The 20,966-nt window shown below is 35.7% G+C and overlaps 1 protein-coding gene across 1 annotated transcript in view; it reads right to left on the bottom strand.

The window, feature by feature from the left end:
* Nucleotides 1-4,271: 4,271 nt before the first annotated feature.
* The window catches only part of LOC123379084, a 204,637-nt gene continuing 187,942 nt past the window's right edge, over nt 4,272-20,966 (bottom strand). Inside the window, exon 3 of the mRNA XM_045033607.1 lies at nt 4,272-4,307. Within this exon, the coding sequence (XP_044889542.1) occupies nt 4,290-4,307 (18 nt within the window). The 3' untranslated portion in view covers nt 4,272-4,289. The remainder of the gene's footprint in view (nt 4,308-20,966) is intronic.

The following is a 20,966-nucleotide window of genomic DNA, read 5'->3' as shown; positions in this document are numbered from 1 at the left end:
ATATATCAAATCAAATATTTTGTTCAAGTTTTATAAATTTTAGTATTGAATTTCAGCACAATTATACTAAGTAATAAAGCTACTCTGATATAGCATACTAATTACTCTTCAATGTGATATATGATTTTCAGGACATCATATACCTAGGCCTTACAGTATCAAATTACAGTATAATAAATTTTGCTATTTAATTGAAATTTAATGCTACGGAGGAGAGGTTGGCAAAATTTTACTTAAAAGGGTCAGATAGTAAAAATAAATTGTGCAATAAGTAAAGCAATACCTGTTGCAATAACTCAACCCTACCATTATAGGGTGAAAGCAATGATAAGCAATATATAAACTTATAGACATATCTGTCTCCCAATACACATTACGCATAAGACTTTATGCTGGATTTGGACTATAGGCCAAATTTTACTGATCCTTGTTATACCTCAGAGTGAGAGATGGGATTATTAAATGGGTGTGGTTGGGTATAAAGGGATCCTCATCCTAAAATCAAAGTGTTAGGTATATTTTTGAGCTGAAATATTTTTACACAGCTCTTTGTATCTTGATATGAAAATAAACAGTTCTAAAACACTGGTTTCAGATGATATCAGTGGGTCTCAAAAGAAATTATATCTCTATGTTAATACTTTGTGCTGAACTTTAATATAATTGGTAAAAAACATATATATAACAAAAATAAAGAATAAAAATAACCAATCAACAAAGTTACTCATTGGTCTCAAATTATTGTACTTGGCCATAGGAGATAAGATATTCTGAGGTTATCAGTATATACTGGTCTTCGACCAGTTCTGGATTCTACACCCCAAGGGTGAAATATGAATATTTTATTTCCAATCTACAGTACATTGCACCACACTCTGAGAGAATATTATGCTTCTCTACTTTATTAACATCAGGCTGTGGCATGAGATTTGATTTAGCCTATGATATATGAATATAAGTGCCATATGTCACTTCCGAGCACAAAATGTATGATCTATCAGTTGATTCTGCCATTGCTTTTTTTGTTCTACATGAGAATCTTATGTCACAGGTAGGATCTACTTCTCTGGCCTACATCCCAGAAAGAAGACATCTGGAGCAAAGTCACAGCTGACCTACAGCCAGTACGTTATGAGAGCAAGAAATGAACCTTAGTTATTGTAATTTACTACACTTTATAGAATATCTCCTTCCGTAGTATAACCTACTGAAAGTTGACATGAAAATGGCTTACAGAAGTTGTTTGCTGGTCTAATAAAAATACTAAAGTGTGAGATTGATTTTAGAGCTCAGCAGTAAGCAACAAAGGCTGGAAAAATGGCAACCTATGTTATGCATTTGGGGAGCATTGGATAAAACTATTTCTGCAACTACTTGAAAAAAAGATAATAAACTGAGAAGGTTGGTGCCTTCAGGCAAAATTGCTGTGAAATGAACTGGTACTAATATGTGCCAGTAAACACTGGTTGTACTTGGCAATACATAATGAAAAAAGACGATTCCAGAAAAATTAGATGGTTTATAACTGGGGTATAAGGAGAATCCAGAAATTCTGGGATTTACAGGATGAAAGAGGCAACTGTTTCTCACATATAACTAGTAAAAGATAAAACAGAATTGTTTTAAATGAAAAAAAATAACAGTTTAATAGAACTTTGAGATAGTTCTTTGCCTGTGGTAACATCTCTGAATGTTTTAAGATACTGTCTAGTAAACTACTTTGTTGATAAAACATCTCAAGAAAAAAAAAATGACCAAAAGGTGTGGCTCTCCTACTTTCCTTTGCAAAGCTCATGGTATTGGTAAGATGCCTAGAGAGAGAAGCATATCTGGAAGACAATTATGGATGTGGTTTTGCACATACTGCTGATCGGAAGCAAAGACATTAAACCAAAGTTCTGAGAGAGTCCTATTTCTAAAAGAGCTATTCACTTGGATGAAACAGAATGCAATTGCTTGAGATTTAAGACACATTCTGAACCTCTAACTTTTCATGAGCAGGGAGCGTGATAATAAAATTGCTCAGCACTCAAGATTGGAATTTTCTCTAATAGTTTCTTCATATGTGGCCAAAAATTATAATGGTAAATGAGGACTACTCTAAGAATAAACAAAGAACTGTGTGGAGCAATAAGCTGAGGAGAGCTCTCCCAAGAGAGTATTTCTTTCTTTTGATCTTTGTTTTTTAATGCTTATTTATTTATGTTGAGAGAGAGAAACAGAGAGTGTGGGGGGGGGGTAGGGAGAGAGAGAGTGAGAGAGAGAGAGCAGGGGACAGTCAAGAGGCAGAGGGAGAGAGAGAATACCAAGCAGGCTCCACGATGTCAGCTCAGAGCCTGAGGCAGGGCTTGATCTCCTGAACCATGAGAACATGACCTGAATCAAAAATAAAGAGTCGGATGATTAACCAACTGAGCCACCCAGGTTCCCCCCAAGACAGAATTTCTTAACACTGGTAAAGGAACATTTCCCACCTCATGGCTCCTTGCAACATTTGTCCAAGTAGGTTTTTAGAATTGCTACAGATAAGAATATATACTATTGTGAGACCCTGTGTATTCAGCTCCTGTCATGCCTAGATGGGACTTTAGGGAGAAGTGAATGCATTTTAGCTGAGGGAGGGAGAAAACCACTATTTGTGACCAAGAGGATAAATTATTTATGACCAAGATCATATAGTTGTGTCCAATCACTTGCTCTTCCCCCAGAATTATCTTTTTCCAACATACTTCTCCAAGTTTTGCTGTGGCCTTTTTGGCCAAGGAAATGTCAGTGGAAGAGACAAATGCCACTTCTGAGCAGGAGTTTTCACAGCTATCACATGGGCCTACCAATGCCTTTTCCCTCTGCCATGAGACACATGAAAACAAAACTAAACAAACAAAACAAAAAAAAAAAAACAAACAAAAAATAGAGCCCCATCTTACAGTAACAGGTGAGTAAGAGCCAGCCACATACACTAAGAAACATCTCATCAGGCATTTCCATTCTACCAAGCATAATATTGTAGAAATTATCCAAGAAATTTGTAAAATCTAACAAATTCTACCAATACTTAGTTTAATTGGAAATTTAATTTGTTTATTTTTTCCTGCATACCTATGATTTGCTTATCTAAGTCATATAATATTAAATCACTAGATTAAAGGACATAGTAAGACCTGTATTACTAGAAACATTGAATGATGCACAATTCAAAAAATCTTAATCATGTTGGTTGATGATTACTAAGAAAACACTTTTTTTTTTCCTTTCTCATTGTGGTCCAGGATGCATAGGAAGACAATCACTTTTTTCTGTATATAATTACTTAAAGTTAAAGCTGCTCTATGAATCTGAATTATTGAATAATTAAACCTATTTAAAGTTCTGAAAGAAGGTAATGCTGACTAGTTAATTGGTGTGTTCGCCTTCTATTTAAAGCTTTGCCAGGCTTTCTTTTTAAATACTCACATTAAAATTACTCTGAAGCTATCTAAACCTTGTTGTTGTTTTTAACAATTGAAGAAATATGTTTTTAGAGTGTATGCAGGAAAAATAAAACCTGATAAATTTAATCTGGACAATTGCATATATAGAACTGCCTGCACAATTTTGCCTTTTCTATATAGTTTTAGTTTGTAAGTTACATCATAGTTCTTAAGTATTTATAAGCTAACAAAAATGGTCTCTTTTTATATAAATATAATTTTAAAAATCTTGGATAAAGGCTGTAAGGATAGCTATTTCCAAAGCCTGCAATAAAACCACAATTGGAAATCTGTTAGCTTGTGTTAACATTCTATTTGCTTGTGGCTTCACAAGAGCACTCAAGTTTATTTATGGATGTGTCTCCATCTCTGCAGTTCAACGATCTACTTCTCATTCTTTTCTGTTGTGATTATCTCTTTTTCTGAAAGTTAATACTTTGTCAATATAGCACATTTTTAGAAACTAGGTTTAGAATATGATCAAACTAGAAGTTGAAACAACACTAGAGCTCTCTCACAGAGGCATTTTTTTCAGAGTTTATGCCAAGGGATTCTTATACATAGATTCTTCTAGAACTTCTGGTAGCTGAAACAGTACGATATCAAATATTTTTTATGTGTTGAATTCACACTTCTCTCAGGATGAATAGCAGCTATTGAGGACACATTTGTTTAATTGCAAATTCTTATAATCATTTACTTATCTTATGCCATTTGTGTCAGATTCTTGTCATTCTATCCTTTCTGTTCTTGAAAGACCATGTTGTGATTATTCTTATTACAAAGTGGGTAGGGTAACCTACCTTTCTTTTTCCCAGTTCACTGCCAGATGATGAGCTAAAATAAAAATTAAAATTTCTTTTTCAGAAAATTCTATTTATTTTGGGGGATCACCAATAATTTAGAATTGAATGTAAACTTCAAGAAACTACTCTGAATATTCCTTCTAGAGCAGTGAGTAGTTATAAAGCGCCCCAATAAAGCAAATAAAACTAAAAAGAAATGCTTACCGAAACCATGTACCAAGTAGTATTATAGTAAAAGTTGCCTAACAGTTTATGTTTTAAATCCCATCTCAAAATGATTAACCTGAAACCTTCCAGTTCATCAAAAATGCTTAAAAATGTATATAAGATGGAGACTAAATGAAAAAGGCAACATTGTTTTTGCCTCACAAAAAAGTAGGTTCAGCATGTTCAAGGTAAAACATATGGCAGCAAAATTATTTTTTTTCCAGCAATCACAGTGTCTTAACATCATAACCTTATTTTTAGTGAATGTGTCAAGGTTGGTAAATCTTGGAGTAGACATGTATTCTATGTTATCCCTATCTTACAAAAATATCCATGTAGTTTTCTTTTCAAATAAAGACAAAGTCAAATTATTCATGGGGAGGGAAAAACAGAACAATACAATAACAAACTTTAAAGAGTCTTGGGATTATTGCCCTTCACAGAAAGAAGCCTTTCCTGAATGTTTGATTATACACCTGAGAAACAAAACTCATTATAAGCACTTATTCCAGTTTCAAAGATTCTGAGGGGCTGTTCAAAATAACTGTGAAAAAATTATTTTACCAGTTTTGAACATAAAATAGTGACATCACCCTGATTAAGTTTACTGCTTCTAAACTTGATATTAAACTATACTTAATTAGTAAGATGTAAAATAATGCCTGATCTACCATGTTTTCTGTTTTCAGTTAGAAAGAGTGCCATTAAATCTTTAATCAAAATATTAGGAATCCATTTCTGATAGTAACGAATATTTGTTCAACATTTGAGTTACATGATTTCATTTCAATTATGATATAATTGCAAAGTCATTCATAAGCTGCCTTTTATTACCATTTCTTTTCTTTTTTTGAGAGAGGGAGAGAATGCATGCAATTGCACATATGCATGCAGGGGAGGGGCAGAGAGACAGGGAGAGAGAGAACCTGAAGCAGGATCCAAGCCCAGCACGGAGCCCACAGGGGGCTCTATGTCCGGACCCTGAGATCATGATGTGAGGTGAAATTGAGAGTCAGATGCTCATCTGACTGAGCCACCCAGGCTCCCCTTGTCATTTATTTTCAGATAGATGAGAGATAGATAGATAGATAGATAGATAGATAGATAGATAGATGCGATGAGAGATATGATACTGGCATTTTTATACAGATTTTAAGTCCAAGTAAATCAAATGATTTTTTTTTGTTACTTGCCCTATTTACATTTCAGTTATTAAAACATAAAGAAACTGACAGTTTATGTCCAACTAACCTGTACAAATAAATCTAACATTACAGAAATGAAACCCCCAGGCCTCCTTAGACTTTTTTAATATGTACATTTATTTTAGAGAAAATAAACCAGTGAAGTGCTAAGCAACAACCACCACAAAAACAACAAACAGTAAAACCTTGTGCATCTTATTTGCGTAGGGGCCAAGGGATGAAATCAAACCCAATGGTTAAAGACAGTCTTGGAGCTGTTGATCAGAATATGTTGCTTTCCTTGTGGAGGTGGAGTAAAGCATTGCAAAGTGGAGCCCACAGCCAAATAACTGAATAAAACATATGGTTCAGGAGCTCAATATATACTGAAGCTTTAACTTTAGTACATTGATTTTTAAGCTTCCTCTTCTAAACTTTGGTATAATCTGAGAATTCAAATTCAGAGTTACTTTTAATTTTTTTCTGGAGAAAGAGTGAGAATTGGTACTTTCACTTACATTTTTACCAGGCTGTTCAGATCCAGTTTTTCTGTCCTTCATGATACACATTAGTCCTTGAGGAGGGGGGAAGGTGTCTAAAACATGCAGCATATCTGTCCTCATGTTATTTATACTAAAATGATGAGAACAATATCTACAATGTAGAATCAGAGGCTATGCCTACTGCGTCAGTTTCCTTCTTTATCCTTTATTAGTATGAATTGAAGGGTAGTTTGAGAAGGCTTTAATGTTTGGTTGTGTTAACATAAACTTTGGCACTCAAACCCAAACCCTAGCAGTTAGTGAAATATTGGTTCCTAGGGATATGATTAGCTGCTTTAAAAGTAACGTAATAAAATAAAATAAAATAAAATAAAATAAAATAAAATAAAATAAAATAAAATAAAATAAAAAATAAATCTTCAATGTTCAATAGGTTTGGCAAATGCTGCGTGCTAATTTCCCTTCCTGGGGAATCATGATATTAATATTTTAAAGGTTTTGAGAAGTCCGCTTGCAAAGAAATATGAGGAAATCCCAAACACGCACAACCACAACAAATTTGTGCAGGGAGTACTTTGTTAAGACCTTGAGGAACTGCTATTCTCCATAGCAAGATTTGGGCATTGCTACTATAGAACATACAAAATAAGAACTAAATCTGCTGCCCAAACTCCTTTTGAGAGAATCAATATTAGACATTGTCTGGACCATAATCATGTCTTCAGCAACATTTACTTTATACATTATGAGCCTGACCTTTTGACATACAGAAAAATAGTGAACCCTCTCCAAAAACTACACCCTCGATTTTGGCCAATCATCTTATCAATGCATTCTTTGGTCAAAGTTGAAGTAGGGAGAGGAGGGGACTCTAGGTGAAAGACTCAATCACTGCAAACTCTTTGTTGTTATTAAATAAGTAATAAACTGGAAAGCCTCCTTTCCCTTCTGTCTCTCCCTCTCCATCATTCCCTTCTTCCCCTCTCTTCCCATACGTCTAAAAATCTATAAAAATTACACTATTGGCCAAATTCTATTGTGGTAAAATGCAAATGAGAGCCAAAACAAATTCCTCTTTGTATGAGATTTCATATTCTAATGAAGGAGACTTTAATGAAATAACCACAGAGTTAAATGTAACTGGTAAGTTGAGTCTAAGTTTATAACGGTAGACAAGAGGATCTGCCATTGTTGGACCTGGGACGGGAAGTGGCTAGGGACAGAGGGCAGCGGTTAAATATCAGAGATACTTTTCCCTGAGGAACGACTTTTAAACTGAGATCAGTTTAAAGTGGTTGCTTTTATAATCTTAGTAACCATTTGAGAATGAAAAACGAAAGCACAGATTAAACTTACTAGAAACGGCTTGTCTTTTATATATACCGAATGAGTTATTTTCAATCAGGTAATCAATAATTTATTAGTGGATCCAACCATGAGCTCAATACCAGGGGAGATACTGAAGGTGAGTAAGGTTTGGTCCCTATTTCAAGGAGTCTGCAAATTAACGGAGGTGCTAAAATGGAAGAGGTACATGAAATATACATTAGTGTTCATGGACACATTTGGGAATGCATATGAAAGAATTCGAAAATCCTTTAAAAAATGCATTACCTCCATATCAGTTTATAATTTCATATGTCTTCTTGTAAACTTTAGCTATATTGAAATTAAATGAATGGAATTCTTGAGGAAAAGAATCACACACGAGCTTCAGAAATCCATACAATGCTTTACTAAATCTTGTGAGAAGACTGCTTGTCGCTTGCAGTTGTGCAGGCTCTCACTTAAGTCTGACAACTGCTTACTGATGGGGTAGAATGAGCTCACCATACCTTTAACATATTTTCTGAGAAGGGGCACCAGGGTGGCTCAGTCAGTTAAGTGGCTGACTTGGGCCCAGGTCATGATCTCATGGTTCGTGGGTTCGAGCCCCACGTTGGGCTCTGTGCTGACAGCTTGGAGCCTGGAGCCTGCTTCAGATTCTGTGTCTCCCTCTCTCTCTGTTCCTGCCTCCCCATCTCTCTCTCTCTCAAAAATAAACATTAAAAAAACCTAAAAATAACATATTTTCTGAGAAAAAGCATACCCTATGCACGGTTTTCTTTCTTTTTTTTTTTTTTAATTTTTTTTTCCAACGTCTATTTATTTTTGGGACAGAGAGAGACAGAGCATGAACGGGGGAGGGGCAGAGAGAGAGGGAGACAGAATCGGAAACAGGCTTCAGGCTCCGAGCCAGCCATCAGCCCAGAGCCTGACGCGGGGCTCGAACTCACGGACCGCGAGATCGTGACCTGGCCGAAGTCGGACGCTTAACCGACTGAGCCACCCAGGCGCCCCGATGCACGGTTTTCTTAATGATGTATGTTGTTCTTCTTCCTCTCTGTGACACTTAACTGTTATTAAAAGTGAAATAGATTATTCCTAGCTATGGAAAATGTTTAGAAGCTCAGAACTGACAGCTATTTTGCTGTTTTGAACTTTACTGAATCATGATTGTCTCTCCCTAGAGAATGACTGTTGTCCATAAGTCTTCCTTGGATAGCCTCTGGTATTTTGGACGAAAGAAATTTTCAAGACTCTAAATTATCCCTTCCCCACTCCGGCCCCCAAAATTACTACATTGAGAAGGGCAATGTGATCAATCTCTCCCTGGTCTTCACTCTGCTTGATTTCATTTTTAACATTTTGTCTATATCTAATTTGTACTTCAGTCCTTAATATGTTTTTTTTTATTCCTTGCTGTTTAGAAAACGTATAGAAAGGACACTCGGTTTTGAAGCTCGCAAAATCGTGAAAATAGTTACATAAAAAGTTTGTTGAAACAGTCACGATGAAATTGAATTTGATTAATCAGTGTCAATGTACATTTCTGTGGAACAGCTATAATAGCAAGAGAGGGTCTTGACACAGTTAAATGATTTTCAAGGAGTGCCCTTAATGAACATGTGAATTCTATAATATCATTTCAGCCTTTATAATTATAATGAGATATTCTTCCTTAAAACAGCAAATGTATCAAAATCCAGTACAAGTTGTAGATACAGCACTGTATTTTTAGTTCACAATTATTGAGTTTATTTCTGTCATCAAATATTCACATGTTGATTTTCTTAACTTATAAATTAAATGATGTTAGGCAATTTTAGCTCTTCCTGAAGACATGAGTTTTATTTAATTTTAATTTTTTTTTTTTGCTTTTCAAGCTACATAGTTTTTCAGACTAGTATTGCTAGTTTACATATTAATTTTCAGACAGAAAATGTTCCTGAAGTGTGTCTACTGCTCCTTTGAACAAGTCCCCAGATCTATCAGCAAAATTACTGACAGGACAGGCTGTAAAATAAGTTTTGCTTGTTTTAGTTTTAAATAAAGGACTTTATACAGAGGGTTAACTAATGACTCCTTATGAAGGTATCTAAATGAGAGGATGATTAGTATGTTTAAGTATTATACTTGCATATCTGTAAAAAATTTATATAATCTATGTGAGCATTGTAATTCAAAAAGATATTACTTCTGTGAGGTATTTCTTGAATAGTCATTGATTTTCCAGTTCTTTTGCTTCTATGCTACTCTAGAAAAACCTATCAAAAGAGCAGAAACAAGGCAAGTCATGAAAACTAAAAAAACAAGACAGAAAGAAAGTGCTGGGACACTGTAGGCCATCAAGTCATTGATGGATCTGGTGAAATTTAGCTGCAGGAAACTGAAACCATTCTATCCATCTTAATGAAGAAGGTTTAAACACAGGAAATTAGGTTCTTAAACAACAGTTGGAGGACAGCAAGAGGCTTTCTAAGCTGACCTCCCAGAAATCACTCCAGAGTTCTACGAACCCCCGTAGGAGAGAATACCGCTGCCACCGCAGGAGATGGGGCTTCAGGGGGCTTCTGCTGGAAACTTTCACTCAAAGAGCTTCCTGCTGTCTCCACATGTGGAAGCTCTCCCACCTCTGCCCATCTGCTTCAGTCTCACCTCTGCCTCATCTTCCTCAGTCCTCCATAAAGCTAATGACTGGGCCACAGCTGAAGAAAACCAATACTTCAGTATCTGTGTACATCATCAACAAAGAATCATCATACAAAAAATATATGTCCAAAGCCATAGATGTCCCCACCTGCCTTCCAACTCTCACATGAGTACATCAAATTGGAGGAATAATTTACATATGGAACACAACTGTTGGGTTGTCTGAGGAATATAGTTTACCAAGTTCTCGTATTTAGGAAGACACAATCAGAGGAGATTAGGGCAATTCAACATAATCACTACAACTCATTTTTTTCTTTCTTTTTTTTATATCTGTGCATTCCACTCAGAATATTTTATCCTTTTACCACTTTCGTGTAAATTTAACTGTTTTCAACTGGACTTTTGAGGCCAAATATGTTAGAAAATCAGATGCTTGTGTTTAATTAACTGGGTAAAATCTGATACTCCTAGTGTTTACAAGCTACTTTTAATTTGTTCACTGGGGACTGGAAATTAGTGATCACATAACAGTGTTATTTTCCTTAGGAAAATGTGTAAGTCATCTGAATCTTTTCCCAGGTTACATAATAGCCATATTTCAAAATACTTTGTATTCAATTCACTTGGTTCATAAAATTTCTATTGGAGTCACAGTTTATGCATTGGAAACATTTTCATTTATCAAAGACCTATTCTCTTGATCATTCCCACCTCTTCCCCTCCCCCCCTCCAGATCCATGCCAAAACAATCCAGGACAAATTCAAAAAATAAACATTAATTTAACTAATATGATATGGTGCTTTCAGATATACACATGTGTAAATAGTTTGATCTTCCTACTACAAAGTTTGGAGTTTAATGGAAAGCTTAAAATGTAATAGCACTGTAATATAAAACAAAAAATAGTGTCTATAAATTATAATTTCTTTCCTCCACTTTACTTTTCTCACCACATGCCTTGTGGTCTGTACCTCTTTTGCCTCATTTTTGTTTTAAGATCTATTCTTTCAACTTAAATATGTTGATATTTTTTTAAATTTTTTTTAACGTTTATTTATTTTTGAGATAGAGAGAGACAGAGCATGAATGGGGGAGGGTCAGAGAGAGGGAGACACAGAATCTGAAACAGGCTCCAGGCTCTGAGCTGTCAGCACAGAGCCCGACGCGGGGCTCGAACTCACGGACCACAAGATCATGACCTGAGCCGAAGTCGGCCGCCCAACCGACTGAGCCACCCAGGCGCCCCAAATATGTTATTTAATATGGCAGTCAGGGCAAATAAATAAAACCATAAATAACAACATAAAATTGCTTAAACTCAGAGCTGCAGACAATAAAGATGCCTGCAGATATAGCTCTGAATTCTCCCTTGCCAGTATTCAGACACAAAGCACAGATGATATGTCCCTTAAACTACTGTTACTTTTGTGTTTTTTTCCTTTGTGCTTCAATACCAGAGGCTTGGCCTTAATGACTCTTTAAACTCCTTTCTCCCAGCTTTCAGTTTCTGTATACATGATGGTACCTGTTTCTGTTTTTCTCTGCTTGTCTTGTCTCTGACTCTACCTCTCTTACAATTCATGCTGCAAATCCTTGTCAAAAAGAATCTTCATCAAATATCACTTTCTGACATCTTCATGCTTAACACTTTTTAGTAGTTTTTTGTTCTCCATTGGATCAAATCATGGACTTATAAAGGGATATATTAAAATTATTTATCTTGTAATCTCATTTTGCACATGAAGAAATAAGCCTCAGAGAGTGGGTAAGTTTTCCATTCTCTTCAACTTAAACATTTAGTGGCCTCCATATACCCATTCATTCAGCATTCATCAAACATTTATGTGGTACCCAGACCGATTCAGCCATGAAGCACACTTTCATCCTGGTCTCCCCAATGCCTAGCAGTGTACCTGACTCCTATAGTGGGTGCAGGTAATATTGATTGCATGGATACATGGGTGTACAGATGGATGAGTGACTAAGTAAATGTGAAATTTTCTGGGAATCCAAAAACTGCAACTATCTTCCATCATAACTCAGTATTCATGGCTCTACCCATGTGTCAAAACAGAAGACACTTAGGCTTGGGAACATGTCCAAGAAGGTGAGCTAGATTACTGGTCTCAAAGCTGCATCTGTACAGCAAACTGCCCTTACATATTTCAGATTGGTTAAAGAATTTAATGGAACTTAGGGGTAACATTTCCCAAGCTAACTTTTGGGGCCACCACTGCCAATGACAAGTCCTGTGTTGCCTTACAAAGAGACACATTTCCAGCATGTATTATTTGTATTCATTCATACAATACGTATTTATTTAGTGGATAAAAGATTCCTGATCTTGTGGAGATTACATTGTAACACAACAAACAAAAATAATAAAATATTTAATACACTATGTTAGAGGTTGATACATGCTAATAGAAAAAGGAAGCATAGTGAAACAAGTTTTATTGGGTGTTCTGGGCAAGTGAGGGGGCTAATTATAGCATTAAACTATATGGTGAGAGCCAGTTTCATTGACGGAGTGAGAAGTGAGAGCAGAGGCTTGAAGGCAGCAGATCATGTTTCAGGCAGAGGAAATCATTGAGCAAAGCTTTGAGGTAGGACTTTGCAGGTGGTGTTTGAGAACAAAGAGGCAGTGTGGCTGCGCAGTAAGGGGACATAGTACTAGGAGACAAGATGATATTCTAGGCATAAAGCGGAAGCTCATGTTGAGCTTGAAAAATATGCTACTTTGAGTGAAATAAAGAGTTATTTCAGGGTTTTAAACAGAGCTCATTTCTGCTTCTGTGCCATTTATTATGCTACCTATTCATTCATATATTTATTCAGTCATTTTCCATAAATATGTATCATGGATTGAAAGACTGAGAGACAGGGAAGAGTAAGGCAATCAATAAACTTGAATGAGAGGAAAAATATGATGAAAGAATTCAAGTGATACAAAGATATGAATTTAGGGTCAAACAGACATTGGAATTTATGATTTCTGAAATGGAAGGGTTCCTGAGATAACAAGAAATCTTTTCCTATTTTCTTTTGGTTCAAAGTTGAAATTGCACTGGAGTGCTAACTTTTGCATTATCCTAATTAATCTAAAGTAAGACTAATCTCATCTCCTCTTCTGTTTTCCTATAGTTAAACAGTTTGTACACTTGAATTAATTGAATTCAACTCAATACATTCACTGAGGCTGTGTGATATACTGGTGAAAAGCTCCAGTTTCCCATGTCAGTCTGCCTGGTTTTAAATATTGATTTTACGATTTATTTGCTATGTAACCTTGGTGGATTCCTCAACCACTCTGTGCCTGTTTCCTAACCAGTAAAATGTAGATAATTATAGCACCGTTCTCATAAGGTGTTTGTGAAAGTAAAACGAGTAAATACTTGCGGAGTACTTAAAATAGTGTATTTCCCTATGGACAACAATGATGCCAGTGATACAGATGACCATAATACTCCCACCACGTGTATTACAGTGAATTCAGAGATTCCTTAAGGAATAGTCCCTATCTTCACAGCATTTTAACCTGTTACCTCGATATGTCTTATGTTTCATCTAACCTTCTACATGCATATTCTATTTTCTTAATCAGATGACATGTTCCAACAGGGTAGATACATCATAACTCATATATATGCTATTTATATATTGTGTATATTTATTTATCTTATCTATTTATACATTTGGATAGGAAAATATAGATTAGTTATACACTGGATTCTATTAACTTAATTGCTTTATTTCTTTGAAGGTTATTGTTATTTATTCTTTTTTTAAATTGTTATTTATTCTTGGGCTGATTCATGTTTTCACTTCTGAACATCACTGTGTGATCCTGAAAGAAATGCTCTGAATATCAAAAATAGAAACCAAACTGATGTTTCAAACTTAAGTCTTGGGTTTCTTGAATACACTTGTTTCTTTTCCTTGTAAACTACTTGCTTTGTCAGGGTCCTTGCCCCTGGAATGAATCGTCAGATCTTCTGAAGTAGACATTTCATTGCTCATTGTCTTTAAATACTTAGTGGTGAAATTTGGGGGGATTTCCAGCAGCAGTGCTTCCTGACCTCAGCTCTTTGTTCTATAATTATTTCATTTCTTTACAAGCATCTTCCCAGTAGAGTTAACAACTTCCTTTTTCCCCAACATCTATATGTTTTAGGGCTGTAGCAATACAGCTACATATAGATATGATATAAATATTGATATTTCTATGTTGATGAACACATTTCTCTTCTACTCTCTCTTTATCGGTGTCGTCAGATTTAGATCTGTCCGTTTTGGATCAGGGCAATGACATAGTAACTATCATAATTTTGCCACAGTTTGGTCCCTATGGGTAGTAACACTTAATAACTCTTCTGCTCAATTATAATATGGAAGTGTTACAAACACAGATAGGCAAAAGGAATAATATTATGTCTATCACAGTGGCAGTATGGCAACTGACATTGATGACTTCACCAAATGGCAGACTGGCAATTTTAAGAGTCTCTTAATAGCCTTAAAACTCTTAGTTATTTGCCATCTGAGTCATTTTTAGATTTTATTAGTAAGACACAGGATTTAAATGTCTCTGCAAATTCATCAAAAGATAAACAACAATTATGTGTTAAAATAGCACATTTCTTAAAGGAAATTCAGGCTCAATTTAAACTATATTCTCTAAATGTCTCTGAATAATACAAACAAATAAAGGTACATTTAATAATGCATGTATCATTTTAAACATTTGCTTAAAATAGGGATGTTGATGTTACATCTTACATCTTATGAAAAAGACTCTACTATGTTGTTTGGATAGAGCATTATCTTGCCAAATGTCCCAAGCACTGAGGAGAGTGCCTTGAACAAAGGACTCCCTAAACATTTTGAAAAACTGTATGAATTCTATCATTTAATATGCACTCCTTCCCTGTTTCATTATCAATTTACATATGATTCTTGTTCTTATCTCATAAATATTACGACCCCAGAATTGACTTAGTGCTTATAAACTATGTGCTATGGAACACATTTTTCTTATTTTATGAAATAATATCGTAATTATGTTCTTGCATTGATTTTCCATTTTATTTAACACATATTTATTGAGCATCTACCATGGAGTCTTTGCCTTCTAGAAGCCTATGAGGTTATGATGCATTCAGGCAATAACAACACAGGCTGAATGTGTTAAGATAGGTTCATTATGCAGTGTAATGGCAGTGTAAGGGGCAACCAAATAATAAAATTCAGGAGGAGAGGATAAAAAGACTCCTACAGGGAAATAACAAAAAACCTAAGATGGGGAAGATAAGTAGGGGTAAAACAGAAGAGAGACTGAAAGCAGGTCTTTTTGTTTGTTTAATTCTCTTGTACCCCTGCCCAGTCTACTTCCTCTTGCATTCCTGGTTGTGACGGGGGGAAAGAGAACTGAGAATAATGCCAACAGAGAGAAATAGCATGCATAAAGACCTCCAGGCCAAGACCTCATGCCTCTGGCAGAAACATTCAATATGGCTGAAGAACGGCATTTGACATGGAGTGTGTTGAAGCTGGCAAGATAAGCAGAAACCATATCGTAAAATGTTCAGCAAACCATGTCATGTACTATATACATTACAGAAAATACATTTGGAATATTTGGGGGAAAAATTCTTCATAATTTTGAGTGTACGAAAAATGTTAACTTGTTCAAGAGAAGCTGAATGTCCTATAACTTTCATCTACATACCATTTCATTTTTTTCTCCGGGGAGGAACAGCAGTGTTGCTTCTCTTACTACTTATGATAGGTAGCTGCCCTTGGAACTGTGTCTCTCGTATTTTTTTTAATGTTTATTTATTTTGAGAGAGACAGAGAAAGGACATGTGCATGCACATGTGTGAGTGGGAGAGGAGCAGAGAGAGAGGGAGAGAGAATCCCAAGCAGGCTCTGTACTGACAGTGCAAGTCTCATCAATGTGGGACTCGAACCCATGAACCATGAGATCATGACCTGAGCCAAAATCAAGAGCTGGACCCTTAACCAACTGAACCACCCAGGTGCCCCAGGTGAATTTAAAAAATGTCACTATTGGCATTTGTTTAACTTTCTGCGTATAAAAATTGTCACTGGCTTTATCTGTGTGCAGATGATAGTTTCAAATGTTGCCCTTCTTTTACCTGCTCCCAGGAATAATTCATGTTTTTACATAAACTGCACTTTTCTTTCCCTACTATTCCTGTTTTCCCACACAGATGGTAAACAGTGATGAGATTACTTAATTTTCTCATTATCATGACAAAGTCAGAAACCAGAACTTCCTGCACAGAGACAGTTTTGCCTAGAAGAATGTTTTCTCTGTAATTTATTGTAGCCATTCCCAGATAATTTGAAGCTGTTTACTACATGAATGGAAAAACACAGACAAATGCAGATTGTTATTTTGGGATAATTTCCCTTCATTCTGATCTGACTAGCAAGAATTCTAATCCAGAGCATCTACCAGTCCTGGACCAATTACCCTTTGAATTCTATTTAGACACCCCAGTTATTAACCTAAGGCTGAGTGTTTCCTTCTATTAATGGAAGACAGTAACATTCCAGTGCTCATAAGAATCTATTTCTCTGTATTTACCTGTCCCGTAAGAGTTTCCTGCCTTTTATTTCAACATTTCCAATAATATGGAAGTAATTTTTTGTTCCTTATTTGTATTTGTTATTAGAGTTGTTATCTTTATCTTTTGCTTGTGTGTTGTTACTGGAATTTTCCATCGTTCTTACTATTTATACTTATTGTACGAATTTGTATTACATACTTTTTAAGTTGCAGCATTTCCCAACTTGAAAATTTTATTACATTTCATACATATTTTAAAAGTTTTATTTAGTGTTGTAGAGATTGCATGGCCACAACAGTGATTCTCCATTTTTCTCATACTGACAAAATTTTCATCGAGGCACAAAGACAACAAAGGAAAAGGATACATTTCCAATACCCTCTTGAGGTTATGACTGGTCCTGTGTCTAAACCCTGGTCAACTGAATGTAACTTGGATATCATGTGCAGTTTACAGGGACTTCTTCAAGAGACATGGTCACATGCCTATTGCCCATTATTTCCCATTATGACATAATAACATAATTTCCTATTTCCCATGTTTCCCATTCAACATCCTATTGTTGAAATGCAGATGACTCCTTAGACATTAAAATTAAGGGACGGAGGAGTGATAGATTTGATGGAACAGACTCACCATATAAGCCATAAACTTCATTACCTCCAGAATAAGCTTCTAATATGTTTAATCCACTATTAACTTTTTCCTCTGACATTCAAACCTGAACACCATTTTAATACATGCAGTTAAACATATTTTTTCTTTATGAGTTTTTGTTCCTTTGCATTCATCTTAAGACCTTCCACCTTAGTGTCAATACAAGTCTTAAATTACGAAATTATTGCACAGTTGGAAGACAAAGATTTAGCGAATGAGAGAAAGGAATCAAAATGGTAAGAGAAAAGACCATACATTGCTACAGAAGGGATGAGAGGAAAATGTTGCAAGAATAAGGAAGTAGTTGACAGTATAAAATGCTTCAGAACAAATGAGCCTAAGAAATGTACACTGAATTTGGTATTATGAGGTATTTTGTGATCTTCAAGTATGCAGTTCTACGCTGTGTTCTGGGCTGTTCCATGTTAGCACTGATACCCTGTCTATTCAGTTTGTATAGCATATAATAATATAGTATATACTAAATATATATTATTAGTATGTAATAAATTTTGCATTTTTATTCACAATGCTTTATATTTACATTATATATAAATTTATTGGAAGTTTTTTAATGCATAAAGTTTTCACAGAAATTGCTGCATCCTTTTTTCCCATTGCCATGGTTTTCTCTGAGTAGAGTACACAGCCTAATATTGTTGATGTTAGGTTTAGCCATGTGGCTTGCCTTGGCCAATGGAGTAGGTTTGAAAGCCTAAGAGGTGTCATGTGTTTCTACTCATTTCTATTGCTTTTTGCCATCAGAAATAAAAAGAACATGACTTGAGCAGTGAATCTAATGCACAACCTAAAGCAGAGCCACCCCAGACAATCCACAGATACAGGAGAAATTTAAATGTTGTCATAGTAACATTTAGAAGCTTAGAGGTTGTTTGTTACATACCATTATCACTGCAATAAAGTAGTAAACATTTGGTAAATATTTATGGAAGTATAGTGATAGTAATAATTTGTGCACAATAAAAATCCTTTTAAAAGAAATCATATAAATGATTATACTTCTGCATTACTGTAATGTTTACCTTAACTTTTGGAGAAAAAAACTATATAATTATGGGTATTAGTTTAGTAGTACTATTGTAACAAAATTACTACAAGTTTAGTAAAATTAAAACAACCAAAATTTATTATCTTGCAGTTCCGTAGGTCAGAAGTCTGACACATCACACTGGGCTATAATCGAGATGTTAGAAGGCCGATATTCTTCTTGGAGGCTCTAGGAAAGAAGCAGCCTTGTCTTCTGCAGCACCTATAGGGTGTCCGCACTCCTTTCCTCGGGGACTCCTTCATTTATCTTCAAAGCCAAAAGTGTCAGGTCAAGTCCTTCACACACTGAACCTCTCTGACCTACTCTTTTGCCTCTCCTTCCACTTTTCAGGACCTGGTTATTACACGGGACCACCTAGATAATCCAGGGTACTCTTTTTTTTTTTTTTGAATTCTATTTTTTTATTTTTTTTCAATATATGAAGTTTATTGTCAAATTGGTTTCCATACAACAGCCAGTGCTCATCCCAAAAGGTGTCCTCCTCAATACCCATCACCCACCCTCCCCTCCCTCCCACCCTCCATCAACCCTCAGTTTGTTCTCAGTTTTTAAGAGTCTCTTATGCTTTGGCTCTCTCCCACTCTAACCTCTTTTTTCTTCCCTTTCCCCTCCCCCATGGGTTTCTGTTAAGTTTCTCAGGATCCACATAAGAGTGAAAACATATGGTATCTGTCTTTCTCTGTATGGCTTATTTCACTTAGCATCACACTCTCCAGTTCCATCCATGTTGCTACAAAGGGCCATATTTCATTCTTTCTCACAGGGTACTCTTATTTTAAGGTCGGGTGGCCCCATCTGCAACCTTAGTTCTCTTTTTCCTATGCAGTGGGGTGAATGGTCGTCCCAAATATATGTCTATTTGGAACCCATGAATGTGACTTTATTTGGGAAAAGGGTAAACTTTGCAGAGGTAATTAAGGATCTCGACATGAGATCATTCTGGATTAGAATAGGCCCTAAATTCATGACAAGTATTTTTATAGGGAAGAAAAGGGGAGAAGACACAGAGGAAAAGTCCATGTGAAGACTGAGGTAGAGATTGAGTTATATAAGCCCAAGGCAAAGAATGCACAAAGCCACCAGACACTGGAAGAGGCAAGGAAGAATTTCCCCCTAGAACCTTCAGAGGGAGTATTATCCTATCAACACCTTGATTTTGCACTTCCGGACTTTAGAGTTGTGAGATAGTAAGTTTCTGTTGCTTAGGTAACAAGTTGGTGATAATTTGTTATGTGATAGCCCTAGAAAACTAATACATCATATCCAGTAGCATAGTCACAGGTTCTAGGCATTAGGACATGGCATTTAGAGAGCCATTATTTTGTCTACTATATTATATAACTATACTAAGTATCTGTAACTATACAAAGTAATGTCATCATACAAAATTATTTTAATTTTAGAGGCCCAGATTGTGTGTGTGTACATATATATCTCGGCTCAATGTCAAGATTCATTGCTTCAACCCAGACAAAACAATAAAATAATACCACCTTATTTTATTAACACTAATGACTTTATTAATTTAATGATTTAATTATTGATTTTATTAACATGAATGATATATTATAAAAATATTCTAATATTATCTCTTTCATTATATGTTGCTGTGTAACAAACTTCTCCATGACTTAATGGCTTAAAAGAATAAATATTTTACTTTCTCATTATTCTGTGGGTCAGGAATTTGGGCAGCGTGTGGTTGGGATCATTCAGATGATTGCATTCAGCTGGTGTCTTGCCTTGCCTGGAAGATCCAAGAAGACTTCCCTCACATGTTTGCCACTTTGATATTTATCCACATGGCCAAACTCTCTCTCTCTCTCTGTCTCTGTTGTCCTCTTCCTAAGTGGCTAGCTTTGGTTTCCTCATAGTATGGTGGTCTTAAAATTGGCAAACTTCACTCATGGCTTCAAGAATGGTGAAAGTGTTATGGCACACCATCACTCTCCCATGTTCCATTATTCAGTGCCAGCCCCAGGGCCAGCCCAGTGTCAAAAGGAAGAGGAGCTGGCACAACGTTTTATCAGAGTAATAGGCAAGGGGTCATGCCTTATTTAACCTACCACACATTGGGCCCCCCTCACAGGTAATGACTTATTTGGTTGCACTGGGCTTCATCTCTGAAGGAACTACACTTGGTTTAATGAATCACTGTGTTTACATTTCTGATAAATTTTGAACAATGAGTCCCACATTTTCATTTTGCACAGGGTACCACAAGTTAGGTAGCCAGTTCTCACTACACACATTAATCAGAGGCATAAAAAAAGTATTAAACTATTCTTCTGGTGAGAAAACAGATCCATGGATGTGAAATAATTTGTGTGAATTTCCATATACAGCAAGGGGTAGAGTTGGATTTCTAATTTCAGATCCTGTATTCCTTCTGCTACTCTATTTTACTTGATCTCTTATTATAGGAATCTGCTCTTTTTTAAGTATAGAATAAAAATTTCAAATTTTATAATGTGTCTATTATTTGCCGACCTAGGAGC

This window comes from Felis catus, chromosome C1, assembly GCF_018350175.1.
Source record: "Felis catus isolate Fca126 chromosome C1, F.catus_Fca126_mat1.0, whole genome shotgun sequence".
Classification (NCBI taxonomy): Eukaryota; Metazoa; Chordata; class Mammalia; order Carnivora; family Felidae; genus Felis; species Felis catus.
Note: the sequence above shows the minus strand (reverse complement) of the source record. Positions and strands in the feature narration are given on the sequence as shown.